At 30.4% G+C, this 26481-nt stretch overlaps 6 protein-coding genes across 16 annotated transcripts in view; 3 read left to right on the top strand and 3 right to left on the bottom strand.

Annotated features, from left to right (window-relative positions):
* Positions 1-8060, top strand: part of LOC127067665 (sodium/potassium/calcium exchanger Nckx30C-like) — a 66761-nt gene extending 58701 nt beyond the window's left edge. For all 6 annotated transcript variants that reach the window (XM_051002890.1, XM_051002892.1, XM_051002891.1 and 3 more), the window contains one exon: positions 1-8060. This exon is cut by the window's left edge and continues 8638 nt beyond it. The gene's annotated coding sequence lies outside the window, so the exon portion shown is untranslated.
* LOC127067664 (cytosolic carboxypeptidase 1-like) overlaps positions 1-26481 on the top strand; it is a 67006-nt gene that overhangs the window by 8053 nt on the left and 32472 nt on the right. For 2 of the 5 annotated variants that reach the window (XM_051002879.1, XM_051002876.1), the window contains exon 1: positions 25244-25522. The exons of 1 other annotated variant lie outside the window; for it this stretch is intronic. In XM_051002879.1, coding sequence (XP_050858836.1) covers positions 25482-25522 — 41 coding nt within the window. In that variant the 5' untranslated portion in view covers positions 25244-25481. Of the gene's footprint in view, positions 1-25243; positions 25523-25597; positions 25831-25866; positions 25891-26481 lie in introns of those variants that run through there. 2 more of the 5 variants (XM_051002883.1, XM_051002884.1) reach the window with 2 other exon arrangements.
* LOC127067668 (DNA methyltransferase 1-associated protein 1) lies at positions 7779-10351 on the bottom strand. Its single transcript, XM_051002894.1, has 5 exons — positions 9428-10351; positions 9023-9353; positions 8808-8949; positions 8558-8712; positions 7779-8464 (listed from the first exon to the last, which is right to left on the bottom strand). Exons 1-5 carry the CDS (start codon positions 9982-9984, stop codon positions 8360-8362), a joined length of 1290 nt encoding a protein of 429 aa, XP_050858851.1. The 5' UTR covers positions 9985-10351; the 3' UTR covers positions 7779-8359.
* Positions 15260-17912, top strand: LOC127067670 (uncharacterized). 2 transcript variants are annotated; one of them, XM_051002896.1, is made up of 3 exons: positions 16295-16397; positions 16506-16570; positions 17025-17912. In XM_051002896.1, the coding sequence occupies exons 1-3, from the start codon at positions 16310-16312 to the stop codon at positions 17712-17714; spliced, it is 843 nt and encodes a 280-aa protein (XP_050858853.1). In that variant the 5' UTR covers positions 16295-16309; the 3' UTR covers positions 17715-17912. The 2 variants fall into 2 exon arrangements, with proteins under 2 accessions (XP_050858854.1, XP_050858853.1); XM_051002897.1 differs by lacking the exons at positions 16295-16397; positions 16506-16570 and adding an exon at positions 15260-16026.
* On the bottom strand, positions 18046-19591 carry LOC127067667 (uncharacterized). The gene is made up of 2 exons (XM_051002893.1): positions 18444-19591; positions 18046-18351 (listed from the first exon to the last, which is right to left on the bottom strand). Exons 1-2 carry the CDS (start codon positions 19434-19436, stop codon positions 18046-18048), a joined length of 1299 nt encoding a protein of 432 aa, XP_050858850.1. The 5' UTR covers positions 19437-19591.
* On the bottom strand, positions 20103-21637 carry LOC127067672 (uncharacterized). The gene is made up of 4 exons (XM_051002899.1): positions 21583-21637; positions 21008-21187; positions 20686-20805; positions 20103-20489 (listed from the first exon to the last, which is right to left on the bottom strand). The coding sequence occupies exons 1-4, from the start codon at positions 21586-21588 to the stop codon at positions 20271-20273; spliced, it is 525 nt and encodes a 174-aa protein (XP_050858856.1). The 5' UTR covers positions 21589-21637; the 3' UTR covers positions 20103-20270.

The following is a 26481-nucleotide window of genomic DNA, read 5'->3' as shown; positions in this document are numbered from 1 at the left end:
GAATACCCGTCCATCGCCGCAGTAGACACGGGATACGATATAGTAATTCGGATTTTTAGGATATATATATATATATATATATATATATATATATATGTATATATATAGAGACTTACAAATACATACACATACATACACACCCACACATTTACACACACGTATATATAAAAACATATAGATATGTAAAAGATTCTAATGTTGTATACGTTATATCAATACGGTTCTGAAAAAAGTGAGATTTTTATTGCGAATCCCAATTCTTTTATCAATCATATGAATTTCTCCATATATACAAGGTACATCCTATTACGTTTATATATATATATATTATATTATATATTATATATATAAAAATATATATACATACAGAAATATGTATAAGATTCTATCTCTTTTTCTATGTATAATGTAGATCAGAACCGTGATTGTAGGATATTATGGTTTTTTATTATCGTATACATAAATATATATATATATATATATATATATATATATATATATATATATATATATATATATATATACGTCGAGCGATCATTCGTTCGTTTCAAATTTTATGTACGTACCTGTTAACGATGTGTTTTGTGTGTGCGTGGGTGTATGTATGTTTGCATGTGTACGTGTGTGTTCGTGTGTGTTTGTGTTAGGACGGATTAGTGATGGACGCTCACAACGCTGTGAGATTATTCATGGAAGCCGAAGAAACGACGAAAGCGAATTATTTCGTTCGACAAACGTTCGTTCGAGAAAAGATATATATATATATATATAAAATATAATAATAATAATAATAATAATAATAATAATAATAATAACAACCCCTATTAACCGAAGATGAAAATTTTACTCACGTTTTTCTCGGTTCGACGATATATCTCGCGAAAAACGATTATTTATTACGTACATATATACATACGTACATATATACATATATATATGTATATGTATATGTATTCTAATGTTTACAAATCGCACCAACGACCACGTTTAATGTGTGAATGGAAAATTAAAACAAAAAAAGAAAAAGAAAAAAAAGAAAACGCGGAAAATAAAAGAAACTTGGGCTTAAATTAGAATAAGAGAGCAAGAGAGAAAGAGAGAAAGATATATATATATATAACTACATTAAACAAAATAAAAAAAAAATACAAGCGTTCTAATCGCATACGAATATAAACATAATAAGCATAAACGAGCAAGTGTTAAAAGGGTTATAAAGTGGGGAGTAAAAAGAAAAAGAAAAATAAAAATAAAAAGATAAAGAAAAAAAGAAACGAGAAGAAAATAATAAAAAATAAAGATCACGCTGACGTTGACAAAATGACGACATTCGTGATCGAACCGATTTATTCGAGATATTTACACGAGATATCTTTAATCCAGTAGCATATACCTATGTACTTTATTTTCATATATATATATATATACACATGTATGTATATATGTATGTATATATGTATGTATGTATGTATGTATCATTATTTAAATATATCGCAAAAACAAATTGGAGATGATAACAAATCGACAATTATATTAAATTCGATCATTTGATTTAAATAAATCATAAAATGATTCATAATTTCGATCGATATTGTCGGTTCGATCGGCGAATGACGATGAAACAGAAAAAAAAATGAAAATTAAAAAAAAAAAGAGAACAAAACAAAAGAAAAAAAAACGCGTGCAATAAAAGAAAATATAAACAATATTAATATCATTATATACGACATTTTTACAGCATATACGGATACGATGTAGAAAAAAAGATTTTAGGATAAATTTACTTGTTGTTGTTTAGCATAGTTATCGTAGAATATAGGTAGAGCATATTTGCAATAGGCAATTTGAGAAAACGAGAAAGAGAGCGAGAGCGAGAGAGAAAGAGAGAAAGAGAGAGAGAGAGAGAGAGAGAGGATACGATCGTATGAATGAGAGGGAGAGAGAGAGAGAGAGAGAGAAATCGTTTGAAAGAATGAATCTGCGAGAAGATAAATTTGGTAAGATGCGTTATAAATAAATATTAATCTAAATGCAAATATAAATAAATATATATATATATACACCACATATATATGTATATTGTACATATACCTATGTGTATATATATACATAATCGAAGAAATCTAATGAGGAAGGTGAGATAAAAAAGAGATCAATGATCGATTTGACAGGATTATATACAGAATCTATACATAATACATACATATTTTAAACGTGTGCCTATGTGCGCACGTGTGTACGTGCGCGTATGTGCGACCACTATTACCTCTCCCTATTACAACCTCCCTTCCCTCCCTTCCTCTATCATCCTAAATCATCCACCAAATTCAACCTAATTCCAACGACCATATTTTATCCATCCATTTGTCTATCCAAATACCGACATCATTCACCACGCACTTGCGCACATATCCATATCGCATTATCGTAGCCATATTGTGTAGGGAATGTCTTTAAGAAAATAAGTACGATTTCTCATGTTGCGTGTTATACGAAAATGACAAAAATAAGAACTAGAAAGAGAGAGAGAGAGAGAAATAGAGAGAGAGAGAGAGAGAGAGAGAGAGAGAGAGAGAGAGAGAGAGAGAGAGAGAGATAAGGGTGTAAAAAAGGACAGTGTTCTTGAAATAGAAATTAATATATATAATTTTATCTCGTGGCTCGAGTTACTCTATTAATTTCTAATGACATTAATATATCTTATAAAATTTTTAATTTTTTGTAAATTCTCTCTCTCTCTCTCTTTTTCTCTCTCCTTCTCTTTTTCTTTTTTGCATCATAAAATTTGAATAGACACCAATCGCATTGTGAAATAAGAAAAGAAGATAAACCATGGTATTGAACGTTGATATAAAGACGAAGATTTATATAAAATGATGATGAAAGGAATAAGACGGTCTCTCTCTAAACGCAAAATCCAAGTATCGTAACTCGTTGCAATTCGCTCGCTTTGCAACTTGTAGTTTCGCTCTGTTAGTACCTAAATGAACAATTCTCTTATATCACACTTTTACTACTTCTACTTCTACTTCTACTTCTACTTCTACTTCTACTTCTACTTCTACTTCTTCTTCTTCTTCTTCTTCTTCTTCTTCTTCTTCTTCTTCTTCTTCTACTTCTTCTTCTTATTCTTCTTCTTCTTCTTATTCTTATTCTTATTCTTATTCTTCTTCTTCTTCTTATTCTTATTCTTATTCTTATTCTTATTGTTCTCGCGAGTTATCGTTCGTATTTTCGATTTATGTCAAAACAGGAACAAAAAGCGAATGAAGAAACACGTACCTCTATCTTAATTCTTATTATTTTTTTCTTTTCTTTTTTTAGCTTTGTTTTATTTATTTTATACATGTACATATATATATTTTTTTATTATCTTTGGTATACGAAAATAAAAAAAAATTTGTAGCATTTTTCATTCGAAATCGATCATCAAACAACAAAAAATAGTTATTCACATTTACTAATTTAAACAATCCGAGAGAAAACATTAAATCGATTTCGTTATTGAATAAAATAATAAAAAAGAAAAAGAAAGAAAGAAAGAACAGGATTGATTAAAATCGTCGACAATAATATATCGACCCGATATGGAAATCAAAAAGAAAGATCTGAAAAAAGGAAATAATATATATTTTTCTTCTAATCATTCTGTTCGATCTAATTATTTCGAAAAAGTTACTACGTGCATTAAAAGAAAAACGATTTACGATTAATAAATTGCAAAACAAAACAGAACGAAAGAAATAAAGATAGAAAGAGAACATACGAGATTGGACATATTTTTATTCTTATCAGATACTATTCTTTCTCGAACTTCTCTTTTTACTACATAACTGTTACACTTGCTTCATGCGTGAAAAAAATAACGAAAACAAAAAAAAAACAAAAAAAGAAAAATAAAAAGAACAGGACGCTCGAACGATTCTTAACGAAAAATTAATTAATCGATTAGCATATAAATTCTTTTTCATTCTCATAAATTCTAATGATCTATAAAATACGAATATTATCTTTCTAAACAATTGTCTATTTCGACTATTTTCACGAACCTCTTACAACTTATCTCTTCCAGAAAAATCAAAAAAAAAAAAGAAGAAAAAAGAAAAAGAATTAGACGTTCGAACGATTCTTAACGAACAGTTAATTAATTGGCATCAATTGGCATCAATTTTCTATTCTCATAAATTCTAACGATCTATACATTCACCTAAGTGATATTCTTTATCACTCTTATAAACTCTTACAAAGAAAAATTCAAGAAGAAAAAAGAAAAGACGTTCGAAGCGAAAAATAAATGAAATAATTAAAAAATTAGATTCTCTCAACGCACTGGCATCTTTTTAATTCAAACGATCTATGATCTATGACGTTCTCTTTATAATAAAGGATTAATATCGCGTTATTCTAATATGAAATGTCGCGTTATTCGAAAGACATGATTCGAATGAACGACTCGTAATCAGATCGTACTTATATTTACAATACATTATGCTTTTTAAAAACGAAATGAAACGAAATAAAAAAAGAAGAAAAACAAAAAAGATATTAGCGAAAAAGTCGCCGTTGTTACGATCATTAATTAATTAAATAAATAATAATTTAATTAATTATTTAATTAATTAATTAATTACAAAAGAATGAACACTATTTAAGGAGAGAAAAAAGAGAAAAAAGAAAGAAAAGAAAGAAGGACAAAAAAAAATGTATTATATTATTACTAATACCAATGGAAACCAGCACACAGATTTCTTTCGTCTCCGTTATTGACTACCGTTATTACTACCGCCATTAATTATCGTTGTTGTTGTTGTTGTTGTTGTAAAGTAACGTCGATTGGACTGCGTACTGATTAAAAGAAGAAAACGAGAGTAAGAGAGAAACGAAGAAAGAAAGAGAAATAGAGATTTTATATATATATATATATATATATATATATATATATATTTATTTATTTATTCATTTATATATGTATGTATGTATGTATGTATGAATGTATGCATGTATGAATCTATAAATTCAGTCCCTTGATTCATCGAGACTCGAAAAATCTTTTCTCTTTCCATCTACATACGTTGCTACGAGAGTCTCCACGTTTGTTCATCGATGGTGCTTCATTTTGAAAGAGGAAAGCGATATAAAAAAGAAAAAAAAGGAGGGAACAAAAGAAAGAAGGGAGAGATGGAGAGATAGAACTTGACCTCTCTCTCTCTTTCTCTTTTTCTATCTCTTTTTCTCTCTCTTTCTTTCTATCTATCTGTCTCTCGTTTTCTTTCTCTTTATCTCTCTATTTCTCCCTCTTTCTGCCTCTTTCTTTCTCTCTTTTAAACAAGGAAAAAGATACACGAGAACATATACGTTGATCATAAAAAGGAAAAAACTTTGCAAAGTTCTTCTCTTAAAAGGAAATATGTTACAAAAAAAATAATAATAAAAAAGAAAGAGGGAGAGATAAAAATGTATATAAAAACAATGATGATAATGAGATAATTATGTTATTATAATATAATTGAATGCCTGCAGGACAGGATTCAAGATTGTAAGAAGAGACTCGTTTTTTACTTCTTTTTTCTGTTTTTTTTTCTTTTTTTTTTTTCTATACATCTCTGTTTTTCTTTCTCTCTTCTTTTCTCTTGTTTTTCTCTTTCGAATACGTTCGTCAAATTGTCCACTGCCTGAATTCAACGAACGTCTTAACTCTTTTCCGAAAAAAAGAGGAGGAAAAGAAAGGGCTTGCATTATTCGTGGAAATTAAAAAACCAAAAGAAAAAGAAGAAAAGAAAAGAACGGGTAGTTCGATCGAGCGGATAAAATTTTGTAGATCCTATCTAAAGACGATCAATCGATCGAGAGAGAAATGATTACGAGGAAAGGATATAAAAAGAAATGAAAAAAAATAAGAAAAATAATGAAGGAAAAGAAAAAAAGATGTTAGAAAAAGTCCAAGAAAATGCTTCGTGCCTTCTTGCTCGAGTTCAACCAATAATTTTTATATATTTCTTTTTATTTTTAATTTTATTTTTTTTATATTCATATACGTATATATGTATATGTGCATATATGTATATATATATATATATATATATATATATATATTCATTTTTGTTGGCTGACATCTTATAAAACGTTCGAAAAAATTCTTTTATATATTAGATTATTTTTCTCTAATTACGTTATTCTTCTTTACGTTTCCATGTTTCCTTTGTTTCATTGTATACGAAAAATGATATAAAACAGAAAAATAGAAAAAGAGAGAGAAATAGAGAAAAAGAAAGAGGAAGAGAAAGAGAAAAAGAGAGAGAGAGAGACAGAAAATAATTTGGTTGAAAAAATTTAGTTAATTTACTTTTTGACTATAATAGAAAAAGAAAAGAAGAAGAAAGAAAAACCGAACCGAGAAAAAACGATATATATATTAAGATTAGTTTTATCGAACAAATTCGAATCAAACATCAAGCAACGATTTTATGACTTTACGAGTAAAAAACGTAAATTCAGATTTTTGATCACCGATAATTCGTTTCGAATGCCACTTTCGGTTCCTGGATCATTAGAAAACTGACGATAGATAGATAAATAATAATTATATATATATATTATATATATGTATACATATATACATATACATATATATATATATATATGTGTGTGTATATATACATACACACATATTTCGTAAAAGTGGCCACGCGAAAATAATTGTAATGGCGAAAATAAGCTTTTTCAAGGAGTACTTAAACCAATAAAAGCTTGTTTATCGTGTACGTGTTTTTTAACTTACGGCGATTAGAAAAAAAATAGAGAAAAATAGAGAAAGAAAAAAGAGAAGAAAGAAAGAGAGAGAAATAGAGAGAAAGAAAGAAAAAGAGAGAGAGAGAAATAATTGTAGTACACGATTGAAGATAGTGACTATCGCATGCGGGTCAACGATGCGGCCATCATCCATAAACCTTTTTCATAAGCATTTATATACATATTTTTATTTCTAACGTTACAGTCGACAAATGTAATGGTATTAGATTCCGTTTGATACCTAACTATACTCTTCTCCTCGAAATATATTTTTTTTTTTCTATTTATTTATTTATTTATTTATTCATTCATGTATTTATTTATGTATTTATGTATTTATAATCAATTTTCTATTACTTTTTATTTATTGATTTAGATTTATATTTATTTTCTTTTTCCATTTGTTTCATCAGGTGTTAGCAGACACGAAACAAAACGAAACGTAACGAAACGAAACGAAACGTTAATGAAATAAAACGTTGGAAATGAAAAAATCGTTAGATCATCTTTGATTGCATTTAAGACGAATTCGCGTTTCGAATCCTCGACGGATCGAAAAAGATAACTCTCGTTTACGTTCGAATTTATCCGTGACACTCCTCACGGCTCACAAAGAGCCGATGGAAAAGTCTGCGGGTCGGCTTTATCGATCATTACCACACACACACACATACAGAGATATATGATGCATTATTCCGTACCAAGTACGGTTAGAGTTATCGAGTAATTTATTATAGAATTAAAATCAACTGTATTGCGAGAATAACGGAGCACGAAACGAAGAAAGGCCTGTATCGACCATCTTGAACCCTTAACCCTAACTTCTCCCAAACCCTCCTTTTCTCCTGCTATATTCTCCTCAACCTCAAACTACCCTCCCTTTCCACTAACCACATAACCACCACCACCACCACCACCTCAGCATACACACGCGTTTTCCTTCCATTCCTTTTTACCTCCCACCCTCATTCCACCCCTTTAACTCCATCTCCTATTCCCCTTCCGACCTCCACCCCTCTCCCACCGACCTTTATCCTCGTTTAAAGAAGATAAGAAAAGAAAGAAGAAAAAGGAAAAAAAAATGAAAATAAAAAAAATATGTAAGGAAAAACTTCCCATCAAGTCCCGTTCTTGTATTCGTCCTTCTCCGCCATCCTCCGACAAGACAACATATTGTAATCTATTGTAGATTGTTGTAGATAAATTATACGGTTTCACCGTACATTGTTACTTTTTGTCGACAATATAAAATACACAGATATATAAGTAAATACGTCGTATACTCCTTTAACCTTTTTATATGTATGTATATTCACGTTTCGATTAGGATCGTCTATTGATCTTAATTTTGATCTTGTCGAAATGAAATAGAAAGTGAGGTCTTTTATATCTTCGATGAATTTTAATTTTGTTCTTTCGTTTTTATTTGTTTCACAGAAAGTAGAAACCTTACAAGAAAAAATCTTAGAAGAAATATTTCAAAAGCCAATGGATTAATTATTTCGCATAAGTATATACAAATCGATTGGTTTAGATTATATGATATTTACAATGCTTAGTTAATTAATACTTAATGATTTACACTTGGCATACTCGGCGATCCAACAACATCTATTATGTCTGCTTTTACTTCAGGTTCTGTTTTTGGTAGTAGAGCAGGTGGTATTGTCAGGGTCTGAACAAAACAAAAAAAAAACGGATAATCACAATATATTACATTGTATTAGAAATAATTAGAGACAATTTTATTTATTTTTTGCGACATTACTTTTCCTGGTGCAAGAGCTTCGTATTGATGTCTTAACGATTGTAATTCGTAGTCGCAGGTAGATAAAGCACTTCGTAATTCATAATGAAGTACTATGTCGCTTCTTAATTCATTAAATTGCTGACATATTTGTTCTGTAGGTGGAGGATTTAGTTCTGCAAGATTCATTAATCGATATGGTCACATTCATTATTCTATATAATCGCCTTAGAATTATAATAGCATAAAATCATACGACACGGATTATTACCTATGTTTAATTCGTTTAACATCTGTTCAATGCCTTTCATTTTCTTTTGTCCAAGACTACTTGGCAATTTGATTCTTTGCGATCTCAATGAAACTCCACTGTTTTTGAAGTCAGGGAACTTAATACCGGCAGATTCTACAGCCTGAAAATAATTATTTTGTAGTTTAGCCTATTTTTGCAAGGCAAGATTAACTTTTATATAGTTGTATTCATACATGAGAAGCATCGGTTTTATTTGGTCTGTTCCTAGAAGAATTACTACTCTTTTTGGAAGGTTTTCTTTCGCTTTTTCTAGGATCTGCTTGATGGTCTGCTGCGGTTATAAGTTTTTGCAAATCTTGAGTTTTTCTGTCCCTTTCTTTCTTTCTTTGTTCTATCTTACGCAACTCAGCTAATAAAGTCTGCTCTTCTTCCACTTGTTCCGGCGTCCGTTCGAACAATTTTTTTAACTGTTCTTTTCTACGTTTCTCATGCTCTGCGTCAAAACTGTAAACTTTATCTGTATGAGATTTTGCTTTAGTCAATGCTGCACAAACTTGGTAATATCTGAAAGTAAAAAGCAAGATATCAGTATCTATATAAAATTAAGTAAATAAGAGCAAGATAAAAATTAGAATAACCTTTCTTTCAATTCTTCTACAGTTCTGGCAGAAAATTTTGCTCGATCCCATCTATCTTTAATTATAATAAATCTAAGATCAAATCTTCTACACAAATCAAACAAGTGATCTGTCTCTGCTCGAGTCCAACCGTTAGTAACTAAATGTTGAACATACTCCGCATTGGTATAAGTCGGTATAGGAACCTTTTTATTGAACTTAGCAAAAGGATATTCCTTTCCTGCATCGGCAACTCGTCTCCAATGATGGAAAACAGCTCCATCAGTTCTAGCTGGATTAGTAAACGGAGTCCACTTCCATGGTCTTACCTTTTTCATACCCAACTTAGCTCTAACTTGTTTATATCCCTTGGCTGTATCGGTTGGAAATAATGGTGGCACGTCAGTGTTATCTTTGCACAACAAAGCAAACACTTCTCTGTGCATACCCTCTGGACGTTTCGGTACCTTATACTCATATTTCTTTTTATTTTTTTTATCACTTCCCAAAATAGATTCTTTCGTAAGTTCCGTAGTAGTTGGAATTTCGATGTCCAATATATCACGTACATCTGACATTTTGTTGTTTCAATTTATCTCTTAATTTTCCAAATCAACGAAATTGAGGTTATGTTATCGACGTTATAAACAATCGCATCGTCGAAAAAAATATCATTTTTTAGGACTCAAATTAAAGTCCTCGTCAAAAATACATTTCTATTAATAACAAAACAAGCGACAAATCATATAGGAAGTAAATTAATCACTGTTTACACATAAAAAATATGTTCAAAACATGCAGTTCTATCGGCGATACAATAGTTTGACATGACGCTAAAATGTTTCGAGTACAACAGCGCTACCTCTTGGAAATAATTGAAATTTTTTCGCTATATTTATTACATTTGTATTTTCGAAAGTTTCTATAGGTCTAGTAATAAATCAAATAACTTTTTCTACCGATTATTTAATCGAAAATTTGCATATATTTTCATAAAAATCTTCTCAATTTTCGATCTTATTTATTTTCTAATTTATACAAACATTTTTGCACGCACAAAAAAAATGGACGTACGTACGTACGTATGTACACATTGTTATATGTAAATAGAAAATTTTATCAATTTCGTATACACGACACGAATTTATGTCAGAAACGTTTTCGTAATATTATCACCGAAAAGCACGAACCCGAAACAATTCTCTCTCTAATCTAACAGATTGGTTAATACGTATTGCTTTAGATTTAATTCCAAACAATCGGCCCTACAGTAATCGTAAGGTAGGTCAAGGCAACTTCGACCCACTTTTACCCTCGCTGATTTTCGACGTATACATATATACGCATACGTAATCTCACACACAATATGTACACATACATGATTACAAAGCATTCACATACAGTTATTACATAATCTGTTACAGTCCACGGATATAGTAAGCTGAAATATAAATACTTATTAAATACGTAATGATAATTAAAAAAGAAAAAAGAAAAAAAAAACAAATAGAAAGAAAAGAAAGAAAAAGAAAAGAAAAGAAAAGAAGAAGAAAAAAAAATTGGAAATTATTTTCCCTATATTATTATTATTCAATCGAATTTAATCAATTCATTATCAAACATTATCCTCGAACGGTGATACAGTATGTGACTTGATCGATCGATTAAAAAATTTAAAAAGAACGCATATAATTGATTAGAAATACATGTACGATGCATTTCCGATATATTATCAACGAATAATTAAAACATAAAAAATAACTGACCGAAAGATAAAAAATAATCTTGTATCTGTAGTATAAAGAAAGCGAATAGTAGTTCATGTGACTCGTTTCTTACGAGTCATCTTGTGATTGGCAATTCGGGTGAAAAACATAAATACTTGTACGCGTACATACGTTCACTTTTATAGATATGTATATACTCTTAAATTTTTTTTTCTGTCATGTTTCTCTCTCTCTCTCTCTCTCTTTCTCTTTCTTTCTAATTTTCTTCTTATGGACGTAACACGACCACATGTTACATTACTCACATTACCTTCCTACCGTATACAGTAAATGACTAGTGAGCTCGTTGTGTTCGAAATCAAAGGAGTGGGGAGAATAGATCGTCGTTGTACACAGCGAAGAGAGGTAAAGGAGTTCGAAAGAAAGGGAAAGTTCAGAGTGAGAGAACACCGGTTGGTTAGATCTTCGTGTTCAGTACGCGGAAAGCGAGTGGCGAGTGGTTCACTCGGTATACACGCACGTTTCGGAGATAATCTGTCTCTCATACGAGATTCTTTTTTCTTTTTCTTCTTTTTCCATTTTTTTCGCTTTTTTCTTCTTTTTGATTTCTTTCGAACGAACATATATTCCTTAAAAAATATATATATACACATATATATGTATGTGTGTGTGTGTGTATATATATATGGGACGACATGAAGAACTCGGTCGGTATCGTTTGAAAAAGTTTCTTTGTTCTCGCAGATGATTGGAATGATCCAAAGGTGAGTCTTTGATAGATAAGAATATATATGTGTATGTGTATAACGCGCGCGTGTGTGTTTATTGCAACGTGTAATTTTTATTAGAATATATATTATTTTTTTATGTCTGTTTTATTTTTTAGAGAGAATTATCGATTTGTTGTAAAATTATTCGATCGAAAATTAGAACGAATATTTGATTCGTTGTTCGAAGGTAGACATTGTTTGTTGAATATGTTACTTTTTTAAGAGGATTATTTCTAATAAAATCGTATAATATACAGATTTTATAATTTATACGTATATTTCGATAATCGATAATGTATTCGAATCATATATTTTTTGTTTCTTTTAAGAAAGTTATAGAGAACGTTTATATATACACGTACAGACAGATATTTTTTTTTTTTCTTGCTCACAAAACTAGTTTCATAACGAGATTGTGGGAACGATTATTATTCAAATGTGAAATATTCATGAAAGGTTATTTGAATAATTTTGTTGGTCTTTTTTAATTTCCATGTGTTATGCGTTTCTACAATAAATTTTTTTCTTTTAAAAGTATATCTTATCAAAAAGAAATAATCGTCTCATAATTTGAAGTTTACTTACGTATGTCCTTCCGGAAGCAGATATATTTACGTACGTATGCATGCTTGATATTTTACTTTATTTTTTTACGTTCAATGTAAGCATACACACACACACACACACATACATATATATGCTTACACATATTATGCAAACACGCACGTTTATTGTTTCCTTTACTATGAAATTTTACTAGTATGTCATTTGCACATACTTAAAAGAATTACGTTAGTTCACTGGCATCGTCTTTAAGATCTGTGCACGGTTAAATAATACTATTATAGAACGCTTATGCAATCGAGAAAATTTCACTTTCCACGATGCAATCGTGTCCGGTTGAACGTTCGTGATGAGCGGTCATGTGTATACTTGTGCTTTTAGTTACACATAATATTTCTTTATACATATGCTTCATGTGTCATGTGTATGCATTTATATACGGGAATAGCACGATATCGAAGTAATTTTTCAGTGGAACACATATACTTTGTTTTAACCTCTCACTTTACATATATGTATATGTGTATATGTATGTATGTATATACGTGTCTTCGTCTTTCTTCCCTTCTTTTCTCTTTTCTTGTTCAACAAGACAGCCAGGACCTCACATAACCGGTCTCACGACCGGTGAGCAAGCAAACGTTTATAATCTTTTACAAGGACGTTATGTTATTCTTGTAAGTCAACCAACAACTTCTTGTCTTACGTGTTTTTCATTTTATTTTTCTGAAAATTCGTCTTTTTCAATCTCCCATTGAAATTTTTTGAACCTTCGATCAAAAGCGTTGTTGATCTAACATAATTCAACTTCATCGTCGATCTTTTTACTCGTCAATCGTGTTTCTATTTAGAAGTAAAAGAATTTCATTTCTTTCTTTTTTATTTTCTTTAGTAATTATTAATAATGTATATAAAAAAATTGTTACGATTAAAAGAATGGAAATAAAAATTTATATACATGTGAGAAAGAGAGAGAGAGAGAGAGAGAGAGAAAGAAACGAAATGGTTTACGCGAAATGATTTTTTGTTTTCTTCTTTTTTTTCTTTCTTTCTTTTTTTTTTCTTTCCAGGAAATTTTAAGAATGAGTTGATTCATCATTGACCTCTCAATGACCTCAGTCCTCTTGGTTGTCATGCGCGCCCTCTATCGAGTTTCATTGGATAGAGACAACATACGATAACAACAAGAAGGAAGAGGAGATAGTAAAGAAGAAAAAGAAGAAAAAAAAAGAAGAAAAAGAAGAAGGTAGTGGGACCATGTTAGAGCCAATTTTCGGAATATCACCGATCTGGTGGTTGGTGTTATACGCTGGTTTGCTGTTATTACTATCACCATTGGTGCTGTTGCTGATAGTTTTTCTGCCAAATTTCCCGCTATTGCTTTTACGTAGAATGTGTTATATACCAATGGAATCGATATAACGAATTCGTCGATAAAAGAAATTCGAAGGAAAAAATAACAAAACAAAAGAATATTTTCAAAGACGAAATATGAAATTTTTCAAGTATTATATATTAAAATATTATGAGCAATATCTATCAATAATTTGATAGATTTGACAAATTGCAAACTTTGTGTTGCTTTATTTTACATGGAAGATCATTTATATTGATCTCGTTAAGAGGGAAAATGATAGATATAGAGAGTATATCTCTGATTCGGATTAAACGTTTTAACGAATTTATATACGAAAATATTTCGGCGTATTTATTACGACGCAAGATTTAGTATTTTAGTTTCGTGTAATACATTTTCTTTTTCTTTTTCGATACCATTCCAACTCCGAATATTGTTCTATAGCATGTAATTTTCTTGATATTTCCGATAAAAAGAAAAACTGGCGAAGAAAATCAAATTGCTGATATCGAAAGATCAAAATGCAGATACGATTATACATCAGGTTTTAATGTATGTAGTAATGATGTCTATGTAGAGTTATTTAATGAAGAAATCGTACGATTACTATGTAATTATTTTTTTATCATACTTATTTTTCCGTGTTCGACATTCATGAAACGTTAATATCTCCTTATTCGATAGAATCTAAGGCGTTTCCAGTTGTTTTTCTTTCTAACATGCAATCACAATATTTTCAATATTTTTATTTTGAAAATATGAATTTTTATAAGAAAAATTACTTTCGAACGTTGAAAGAAAACTAGTATATACAAAAATAGTATATAGAAGAAATCAAATTCAAGGATAATCCAATTGAAATTCCATCTATCTGATCAATAGGCACGTGCCAAGTTATAATTTTAAAAGAAATTTCCTTGTGCAACTGGTATATCTATTAATATATTCTATTATGTTATGAGCATTTAATTAACTACCCGTGCAAGGACTTTATAAACGTAACAGTCAAGTACAAGACGTATGTAGAAGCTATACGAGGACGCATTAAAAAAAAGCTTTAGCATAGTTAGCTAGAAAAACTAGCGATCTGGCGAAAGGGAACGAAGGTAGCGGACGATGAATTATTTATGAATGTTAATCGTAAATTCCGCGTGTATTCAACATTGATATTATATTATTATACATATGTTAATTATGGAATTTAAAATGAAAAATATTATGGCGATCGATGGCTCTTCAATATTATCAAATTTCTGTCTCAATGTTATATTTTATTTATTATAATAATAACTAACAAATTTTTTTTATCAATTCTTTTGTAAACGATTATTGTATCAAATTTAATCGATGATTAACTAATATTACTATGTAGTAATGCAATATATGTTTATATATTTGTATGTATATATGTTTATATATATATAGGAATATATATATATGAATTATGAAAAGAGAAATTTGATAAAAATGAAAAGTAACGTTTGCCATTACTGTATTTCAACTGCAGATCAAGTTTCACGTAGGTATAAATACGTAAACAAGAGAACGATATTCAATCAAATCGATTATACATTTATGTGTATCCCGTCCTAATAAGGTGACATCGAAATGAGAGTTTCGTTCAAGGTAGTAGCCCACTTTCGTTTTCAAATATTACGATATGTTCAATCGAATGATCTATATCTATCTATTTATCTATGTATACATACATACATACATACATACATGCATACATACATACAAACATACATATATACATACATACACACACACATTTATACTATGTCGATATATAATTGTCATCTAAATCTACAACAATCTTCGATGATGATCATCATTGATTCAACGATTCAACGATTTATATAAAAAATGTAAAAGAAAATATCTTTGCATGTTAGATTCGGATGGAACGTCAACCTGGTTGACGTCCTTCTACGTTTTATCAGCGCTCTTTATATTATTATAGTCAGACATGAAGTTGGGACCTTATAGTACACGACTATCGGTGAGTACTTTCGCCGAGTTGGTTACGTAGTGGGGGAGTTGGGACTTGAACCCTGAGACCCCATGAGCCATATATACTACGGGAGCATGCAGCTCTCTTGCTACTTGCTGTCAGCTTCTCGACGATCCCCGTTCTTAACAGGCAACGTTCTTCCACACGTAAATCGAGAAGGGCAATTGTGGCGTTGAACGATAAAGGTGAGCCCGTTGTCTTTTTATTAACAAATTTCAATAATTTTAAATATTGCCAAAAGTTCTTTTTCCACTTGTTTTTTGTTTATCATAACAAAATCTGAAATGATATAAATAAAATATAAACGAACGAAAATTAATTATTTTATTTTTTGTTATTAGAATTTTTTAAGGACGATTTGACGATAAATTTATTTTATTCTCTCTCTTTTTTTCTATACTGATATTTCTTTTCATTTTTTTTTTTTTCATATATACATATTTGAGACGAGATGAACATAGCGATCGCATGAACGCCTACAGCTCAGATTTTATTTCGATGAAATATTCTATGCACGCTCGCCTCGTGTCTTTTATACATTCTCACATGCATACACGTAAGATCCTTGTCTCTCTCTCTCTCTCTTTTTCTCTCTCCTTATCTTATTCATTCAGTCCTTTTGTTCTTTTTCTTTTTTTTATCGACATACTACTTACCTTCCCAGAAACAATATCCGAGGCGAGTACGTCGACACGTGGCAGGAACGTGGATAAAGAATGTAGGACGGGCGTACGTATATATTTATGTGTCGACTGATTTCATTTTATGTTTTTATTTTTCTACTTTTGAAATCATTGATTCAAATAATATTATTAATCAAAGAAAATATGTTCACCATGATGTGATAAAAATTTAAATATTAGATCAATAAAGGTCTCTAACATAACGTGTTGAATTGCCACATGCATATCATTGAATTTCATCGTTGCATCGTTCTTTCAATAATTATTATTATCTTTGATTTAGAATTTATCAATATTCGTGTACAAAACTTGCAAATATCTTCGTCCGATATTTTCATAAAATAATTATACGTAATATTGATACCGGAAGAATTAAATTTATTTATTTCTTTATTTATTTGTAAGATCGATGTTATAATAGTATTATACAAAAGAAAAAAAAATCAAGAAAAAAATGATAACTCGAAAAATTTAACCCCATTAAGAATATCTTTCTCCAGATGAAGATCCTGATCGTATCATTATTGATATGCATCGTGGCATCAGAACCAGGCTTGTTGAGGGTACCAAAAGTATACAACGCTGTTATCACAAGTAATCAAAATCTTTCACCGTCGAGAGCTTATCCAGTGATACAACCAGTGATACATCGTACTGCGATTGGTTACGTGCCACCATTTTATTATGCTCACGTAGCACCTCATCTTGCTGGACCAGAGGTGGTACATCTTCCGCGTACCGAATCACCGAATATTGGAAATACCGAGAAAGCGGAAGATGATGCTTCGAAGGAATCAGTTACGGAAAAAGACGAAGTTTTGGATGGATCTAACGAGAAGAATATTGGAGAAGATTCGAAGAAGAAAAAAGGGAAAGGAAAGAATGGAGAGGACGATGTGCCACTTAGCTTTTATCCGAATTATCAATCGCTCTATTACGATCCTTATTTTTACACTTACAATGCGTTTAATCCTCATCTGATACCAGGAACATATTATGTCGATTATCAACCATTCGCACCGATTCCTCCTGTTATTCCAAAACCAGCATCGACTGAACGTCTTCAATCAAGTCATAGCCGTGATGAGAATAAGGATGGCATTAGAAGGAAAGAGGGAAATGAGAGAGAGAAGATACCAGATGTACCACCACCACCAGTGCCAACGTCATCTCCGAATAACTCGCGTTGAGTTGTTTTATCGGATAGATGATCGTGTTCTCAAAGTTCCAGTTTATTAATTTGTAAAAAAAGAAAAAGAAAAAAAAGAAAAATGAAGACAATTTTGAGAACCACCGTGATTTGAGGATACATCATTCTCGAAGATCCCTCTTGAGAAACTTTCGAGGCTGACAGAGACTGTACAAAATACAATTTGTTCGTAGTTGAATTTTCCTTTTTTTTTTTTTCTTCTTGAAAAACTTTCTCAACAATTTTACAATATAACAGTTTTAAATATTGATTCTTTATTATTTTTATTTTTTATTTTTTCTTTCTTTTTTTTTTAACAAATTCCGTCGGTTTCAGCCGCAAGTATCGTTTTTCTTCGTCACGGCCCAAACTTTGATCGTATACGAGAACCCTTTGTTCTCGGGACCTTTGAATTTGAGTTTGACGTATCTATGATCTGGTCCACCTGATTCCTTAGAGACATTTTCTTCAGTATTATTGATTGGAAGTACTTTGACGCAAGTTATACAAAGTGGTCCATCAATGGTAACTTCAAAGATAGCTTCGAGATTGGACGGTCCTTTTAAGTTCAGCAACAAGTTGTGTTGATAAACCAATGTACCGTTGCACGTGCCCCATACTAGATTTCCATCGATAGCCTAAACAATGTAAAATCATTGAAAGACGTTGATTTATTTATTTATTTCTTCTTTTCTTTTTTTTTTTCTTAAATCAAAATTAGTCGACTTACTCTGTTTGGTCTGGATGGAGGAGATTCGTTAGTTCTTTTAACAATCAACTCGTTTTCTTTATTCGTACAAGATAATGTCAATTTGTTTCGTGTTTGTTTCGAATAAGAACCGTGTAAAGTGATGTTCGTACAATTACGAATAATAGGTAAGGTATAATTCGTGATATCTCTTAAAATGTTCCCATCGATCTCAGATTTTACATTCTTAAGATTTTCTTTATTCTGATTAATTTTTATATTCTTTAATTTCGATTCGTATGAAGAAGTGTTGGAAGCAACTTTAAATATATCCAAATTCGGATCGTTCCTATTTTTAAACGTTTTATTACTTTCGTCTAACGTTTGATTGTTTCTATGAACGATTCTTGAACTCGAATTGTTATAGTAACGTTTACCATATTTCGTTGCTATTTCACGCTGACGAGCATGAAATTTATCCATAACTGCCTTTCTCTGAGCATAATAATCCGTCGTATTAATAGCTCGTACGTTTCTGTTCAAAGTTAATTCGTTCGAAATATTTTCTTCGTTGATATTTCGATTGATTCTATTCGTCAATTTTTCTTCCATCGAATTTGATATATTTTTACGAGGTTTACCATTATCTGTGAAAACTAAGAAATATTTCTTCCAATTGTCCTTTATATTAATTTCACTTTCTTCGATCTTATCCGATCTCAGATGATTTATTTCGTCGTATTTCGTCACCAATTCATCCTCTTCTTTTCTAATTGCATAATCGTTCTTTGAATAACCCTCGGAAAATCCTAATTGATTTTTTCTGTGAACGAATTCCTTGATTTTTTTCCATCCTTTTCGGGAACCCAAATTTTCTTCTTTTTTCTTTTCAAGGTCGTTGGATAATGTCACTCGTTTTTGGATAGACGTTTCGGCATTATTAATTTCGAGGGTCGATACCACATGACAAGCTAATACCGAAAATAATATCAAAGAAATAATAATTATTTCGATTTTATTTCGCGTAGCAATCATGTTAGACCACCGAATAGATCCGTGCTTATTCGCGATGTAAAGTTCAATGATGGTATATAATTTCTCGCGAATGACTTTGTCCGAGCATTATCTTTATTGCTTGGGGTCAATGACCTCTATTGAGTCCCTTCTCGTCTCTCTCTTTCTCTCTCTCTTTCTCTCTTTCAATGATTTATTCTAAGAATTATAGTGGGTCTATTAAGACTAACGATTATCGTCTTTTATTGAAGAGATAATGCATACATATAAATTAATCGATACATAGTGGAAGAGAAAAAGATAGAGAGAAAGAGAGAGAGAGAGAGAAAGAAATTATTTATCGTTTCCGTATTTTTCTTTCGGTGTCGTTTTATTGAAAAATAAAATACATACGATAAGAAGAATCTGTCGAAGTAAATATTACGTATGACCAATCAAGAAACTCGATAATTGTTAATATAATAATAAATTAAATAACATTTGCAAGTATTTTTTTTTTAATAGACATTAGTCAAAGTCTACGATAATAAAATTATCTAGAAAAAATGATATTACAATGTGACAACATATTTATATTGACTTACAGAAATAAACAAAAGAAAAGAACAAAAATGAATGGGTTCAATAGATTCGAGTCCAAAATCCAAAGTAAAAGTAAATTATTTAAGAAAAAAAATTACACTACGGTGAACGTATTTATATCGATTTATTTAACAGAAAAAGAAAGAAATAAATGCGTTTGAATAGATTTGAGTCCAAATAAAAAATTAATGAATTATTTATAAAACGATGGATTTATAAGAATAACCAATCGTGTTGAGTAAATCAAAAGAAAAGAAAGAAAAGAGAAAAATATTATTTAATCGCTTCGATAGTGATCGTATCGTCGTCATCGTAGTTTCCATCGTTAGCATCAGGTTTTCTCATTTCTTTTTCTGGCTCAACTTTTGTGTCCAATTTTTCGATACCACTATCGTCATCATTGTCAACATCGAATGGACGATCAGTCGATATTGGTGGTGATCCTGATACTGGGATAAATCCAGGATGAGATGGACTCAATACTGGATATACCTGCGACAATAAATTTCGATATACATATACACACATGTGTATATATATATACACATTATTTCAAAATATAAATAAAACTAATTAAAATTAATTTTTCATATTACATAATACAAAATAGAAAATGATGATTATTATTATTACTATTATTATTATTATTATTATTATTATTATTATTATTATTATTATTAATAATTACCGGATTAATTGGGAATCTAAAGTCGTAGTAGTAATATCCATAGGGTGGCAGGTGAGTAAGGGTCGTTGTTTGTTTTTCTGGCAAAATTGTTGGACTTCCAGGCGTTAAATCAGTATGCACCTACGAAACATAAATCCTTTAGAAATTTTTTAATTTATATTTTTATATAAATTAAACCAACAAAATGTGATCTATAAATTACATTAAAAGATTACAATTGTTAATATTGCGAATGAGTTTAATTTTAATAATTACATATTAATAATAAAAACAGTAATAATAATAATAATAATGATAATGAAATCGATCGTTCATCTCTTACCTGAAACAAATTGTATATGTAATATGGTGCTAAACCATTTTGATGAGCGATTTGAAAGTATTCAGGACGGATCATTTGTGGATATTGATAACTGCTTTGATATAACTTAGCAAATGATGCAGATTGAATTTCGACGATAGAGACGGCCAGAATTAGAAAGAGAGCCAACGACGTTCCACCCTGTTATCATTATTAAAGATTATATTGTCTTTTTCTTCTTTTTTGTTTCTTTTTAGTCAACAATAAGTTACGATAAAAACGTGAAGAAAATTTGCTACCTAACCAAAAGTATTAAATTATATTCCTCTTACTTAACATGCAGATCACGTAGATCGAATATACTTAGATAAATAGAATGGAAAAAAATAAAGCGTGGACGACCTTCGATTCGTTCTAAGTCGATGTATTTGTTTTATTTTTCTTTTTTTCTTTCCTTTTTTTTCTTTCATTTAACTTTTCTAACACGTTAGAGTATGTTAAGTAGATAGAACGAATAAATAGAATGAGACAATAAAGATTTCTTTGACGATCAGAATACACTATGGTCTTTGTCTTCGCGATGACTATAATTTTACCTGCATTGCGTACAGAGAAGCTCACTTATTGTCAGAGAAAAACTAGCACAGAACTAACTTGAATTTCAGCCCTACTCGCGATTTATATATCCAGTTCTCGAAGAGCAACACCCCCACCACGTGAATATCATTCGTGAGTCTTCCTTTTTAGTTTCTACAAGCCCATAGTCGTCGCTTTTTCTCATGGGCAATGGAGGATGTTTTTGTAAGGAAGATCAACCATAATAATTAATTTTATTATACTTAACATGGGCAATGGAGGGAAAACCTTCTATTACACAAACAAATTCACGTTTATATGGTATACATTTTTTGTTTGTTTGTATTCTTGTTTGTATTTTTGTTTGTTTTTTGTCTTCTTTCTCTTCATTTTTTGTTTTCTTTGTAAGTTAACACTTCGTCGATTTAAATTAATTCGATTGAATGATAATGATCATGAAAATTAAAATCGACGTTATTATTACAGGTACTTTCAATATTGATAATTAAATTAGAAGGATGTTAATCAGTCGATATAAAATTAGTGAATTGATGATGTTAGAAATGATCGAGATTCATTTTCTTGATAATTAGTATCGATTTGTTCCTTTCAACAGATTATCGTCTTTATCTCTTACGATAAATCTCCGACATTTTATCGTAAATACTTTAACAAGAAAAATTTTAATATAGCCCGAATGACTCGACGAATGTATCGAGAGATGAATAAAAAGAAGAGAAGCTATACATACCTATATAGGGTGAGCCACATAACTCTTCGCAAGGAAATATTTCATTTCTAAATAATCCGACGATAAGAAGAAATCTATAAGAACATAAATATATATTTTTCTTTAGCAATGGTTCGATTATTCATAATAAAAATAATTTTCTATAGTTATAATCAATAGACATAATTACAGTAATAATATAACGATTAGTTTTTTAATATTGTCTGTAATAAAAATAATCCTCGATAGTTATTAAAAAATTATTCTAATAATAAAAAGAAAATAAAAAGTAACGTTACGTTATTCTTTTTTTGAACGATTCAGTTATCTACAGTAAAAACAATAATCTTCACGATAGTTATTAACGATATAAATCAAATAATAATATGAGTTTTAACGATTCTCGGCTGTTAATGATAAAAATAATCTTCAATAGTTATTAATAATAAAATTCCAAAAATAATACGGTGACAATTCTTATAAGAATATTTTCTTTCGATAATTTCAATTTTTATCATAAAAATGATCTTTGCTGGTAGTGATCGACAAGCTGGCATGAGAAGAGTCACGTGACTCACCCTATATATCCGTGCCGATGCAGATGTGCGTAAACCGGCTGAAAGATCGTCGAATTCGCGTTTAGATCATTTGGATGAGGAGGGTGTGGTCGAGAGCTATCTTTGACATTCGAATTTGCATTTCTAATATTCCACCCGAAGTTGTAAGCAGCGTCACCCTCCTTCGAGACCATAACGATGCTTGATCGATGTTCCTTAGAGATCGAGAACGATCGTTCATGTGGGTGTGGCTTTATTTAATAAAAGAAAAAAAAGAAGAAAAAAATTAAACAAACAAAGTCTTCCTTTTTTATTTTTTTCTTTTTTCTTTTAAATAGATGACCTAATTTTTTCTTTTCTTTTCTTCTTTTTTTTACATTTTTCAAATATTTTTATTGATAAACTTTTTCATGAAGATTATATGCAAACGTCACATAGACAAAATAGTTCTACATTTGTTAAATTATTCGGTAAATTTAATTAAATATTATAATTGAACAACATAACGTTGATATTAGTATTAATTTTAATTTTCCCGAGAGAATGTATTAATTAATATCAATTAATATTAATGACAACATTATATATGCATATATAGATATGTGTATGTGTGGATATATAAAACACAATTCATAAATGTTAATTAAAATTAATTAACGTATTCGTGTTCGTCGAGTTAATATAAAAATTAAATAATATTAATATTTTTCTTTTCTTTTTTTTTCACGTCGAATTAAAATTGTTCGAGAATCGAAATAAAAAAATTAGACCGACTTCACAATGCAAGTCGTCCATCTTGATCGAGATCATTGTCTTGACCTTATGTAACCTCATCGTTAGCTGTAGGCAGGATGAGTAAAAAAAAATCGTGGAGTTACCAAGGAAGCATAAAATGAAGATCTAGCGAGTTAGCGAGATCGAAAATTTGTATTAAATATATTTATATCGTTATATACTCCGATTCTCGATTACCATCGAAATGCATGCGTCTGTGCGTCAGCAAAAGCCAAAATTGGTATTACGTGTTAAAAGAAAAAATAGACGAAGAGGACAGGCACTTGGACTAGCAGACATAAAATTTCGTTTGGAACGACGGAAGAAGATTTATCGTGAAGACGATAGTCAGATGAAAGGGTGCTGTGCCAGGTTAAATATTTCGTCATAATCTTTACTAAACATACATTTTATACATAGAAATGTCGGTATATTTTAATTTCTATTAAGAAGAAACAAAATGAAAGAGAAAGATAAAACTCCAATGGGATCGTGTGAAATCAAAAATTAATAATATTAAAAAGAGAATTAATTTAAATAATACATTTCGATTATTTTAAATATCAATCGGAAAGATTATTTAAATTAAATAAATTTCTTTGCTCATTCATGATTTTTGTAATTATAAATTTGAAATATTTATACGTATACATAAATATATTTTCTTTTATTTTATTTTAATTACTATATCAGAAATTATGAACTCCGTTTACCAGTTTAAAGAACTTTTCTTTTTTTTTTTTTTTTTTGAAATCTCACCGAGACCTTTTATAGATATCCGAGGTCAATTTGATCGTAAAAGATAAAACTTGAATTCGTAAATTCTTTAACGAAGAGATATCACCAGGAACGCCTTTGTCTGGTATCACTTCATGGAATAAAAAATTTATTTTATTACACATGTTTAACGCATTTACATACTACGCATATATACATATCGTGCATACACTCTCCATTTCTATCGTTCAATGCAATTAATATCCCACTTAGGATGACGTCAATATCTCTCACGAAGACGTTATTTTCGGGATTTCCTACGTGCACTTTAACATTACGTGATATTTCACGAGAGAAATGAGAATAGAAGTTGAACATCTTCGTATTATTCTTATCATTTCTTTTTCTTTTTTTCCTCAACGCGATCACAGAGATTGATAATCATTTATTCTTACTTTTTTTCGAATTACAAGTTCCAAAAAAAAGGAGAAAGAAAAGAAAGAAAGATCAAAGAGAAAGATCGAGAGATAGAAATTCAAATTTGTCATTAAAAATATAAAATACGAAATTCTTACATAAACATTTACATTATACATACACAAACACACGTACAGAAATAATTACAAAATTTGTTCATGAAATTATGATTATTGATAAAGAAATAAAAATGTTTGATTAACAAATGTCATGTTAAAAGACAATTAGAAAATGGTTTCGATTAAAAGAATTGTAGATTGAAAGGAATAAAGGGACAGACAGAGAGAGAAAGAGAGAGGAAGAAGAAGAGATAGAAAGAGAAATAGAGAGAGAGAGAGAGAGAGAGAAAGAACATGTGGACCAGTTTGAACCAAGGCGCCCTTTCACATGAATCGATAGGAAAGTTCGTGAGGCGTCGACTACCCTCGTGGAACTTCGCACGCCTACTAATCAATCTGCAGTAGCTTTTCGTGTTTATCAACAAGTGCCGCATACACCTGATTCTGCTCTGAACGAGCACGTTCCTTTCATCTTTCTCTTTCTCTCTCTCTTTTTCTCTCTCTCTCTTTATTTCTATCTATATATTACAATTTTCATCATTCTATATTATCTTTATCTCTCTCTTTCTCTCTCTCTCCCTCTCTCTCTCGTTTCACTTCGATGTATGTGTAAGATCATATCAAATTTTCGTGAGTGTGACGTCACGTAAGTAAACCATTTCGAATTGAATATTTCGTCCTTCTTCAATCAGTTAGGTCCTTGTAACAGGGCGTATTTAAACGAACAACCTGCTTCACTTTTCCTTCCTCTTCTTCATTTTCTTCTTCCTCTTTTTCGTCATCGTCGACGTCGTCGTCGTCGTCGTCATCGTCGTCGTCGTCGTCGTCGTCGTCGTCGTCGTCGTCGTCGTCGTCGTTGTTGTTACTTTCGAAGGTTAGTCGTTCGTACGGATGGCCACGAGAGCGTTTACGTTTCCATAGTCGTGTGTACGGGGGAAACTATTAATATCGAGTGTAAGTGAATTTTCATCGTTCATTTTTAATCGAAGAAATTCGTTCAAATCTTCCTCCACGGTGAGCTCTCTTGTATTTTTTTTATTTTCAATCTTTTCATTATTTAATCGTTTATTTATTTTTATTACTGTCATTGTGTATTTACAGGTCGATTGTGCGTTGACAATAACGATATAATTATATTGATTCTGTTTCCTTTTTCTTTCATTGTTTTTTTTTTCCTCCAAAAAAGAGGATAATGTGTAATAACAATATATGTGCGTATATATTAGAAATTTGATATATTTGAGAATAATATTTTTCAAATTTTATTTTCGAAGGATAAGGATCCATTTGTTTGTTGACTCGTATATATATACATATATGTGTGTACATGTATATATATATATTCTTTTGAAATTGACATTAAGGTCGAGTGGTAGTCGAAGGAGACACGTGTTCGAGGTCGATTTCGAGGAAAGTGCATTGCTATCGTGTGCGATCTCGTGTAAACACTAATTTCTTCTGATCGTTCTATAGCGAGGAACGATTATTTTTGGCCTTTCATGTGTGTACATCTTCTGCGCAGAAGTACACCTACCGAACGATTTTTCCTTCTCTTTTCCGTTCCTCTTATTCTCTCTCTCTCTTTCTCTCTCTTTCTCTCTTTTT

The sequence above is a fragment of the Vespula vulgaris genome, chromosome 11 (assembly GCF_905475345.1).
Source record: "Vespula vulgaris chromosome 11, iyVesVulg1.1, whole genome shotgun sequence".
NCBI classification, from domain to species: Eukaryota; Metazoa; Arthropoda; class Insecta; order Hymenoptera; family Vespidae; genus Vespula; species Vespula vulgaris.
This window is presented reverse-complemented; position numbering and strand designations above follow the sequence as displayed.

Excerpts from the sequence above, each read along its gene's own strand:
- LOC127067667 (XM_051002893.1), bottom strand. The coding sequence starts at position 19,436 with ATGATTGCTACGCGAAATAAAATCGAAATAATTATTATTTCTTTGATA. Across the intron at positions 18,352-18,443 it reads CTCCATCCAGACCAAACAGA|GCTATCGATGGAAATCTAGT; the intron begins GTAAGTCGACTA and ends TACATTGTTTAG.
- LOC127067672 (XM_051002899.1), bottom strand. Across the intron at positions 20,806-21,007 it reads ACATATACAATTTGTTTCAG|GTGCATACTGATTTAACGCC; the intron begins GTAAGAGATGAA and ends TATGTTTCGTAG. Across the intron at positions 20,490-20,685 it reads TTAGATTCCCAATTAATCCG|GTATATCCAGTATTGAGTCC; the intron begins GTAATTATTAAT and ends TTATTGTCGCAG.
- LOC127067668 (XM_051002894.1), bottom strand. The coding sequence starts at position 9,984 with ATGTCAGATGTACGTGATATATTGGACATCGAAATTCCAACTACTACG. Across the intron at positions 8,713-8,807 it reads GTTAAACGAATTAAACATAG|AACTAAATCCTCCACCTACA; the intron begins GTAATAATCCGT and ends TGAATCTTGCAG. Across the intron at positions 8,465-8,557 it reads AAGCTCTTGCACCAGGAAAA|ACCCTGACAATACCACCTGC; the intron begins GTAATGTCGCAA and ends TGTTTTGTTCAG.
- LOC127067670 (XM_051002896.1), top strand. The coding sequence starts at position 16,310 with ATGAACGCCTACAGCTCAGATTTTATTTCGATGAAATATTCTATGCAC. Across the intron at positions 16,398-16,505 it reads ACATTCTCACATGCATACAC|AAACAATATCCGAGGCGAGT; the intron begins GTAAGATCCTTG and ends TTACCTTCCCAG. Across the intron at positions 16,571-17,024 it reads ATAAAGAATGTAGGACGGGC|ATGAAGATCCTGATCGTATC; the intron begins GTACGTATATAT and ends ATCTTTCTCCAG.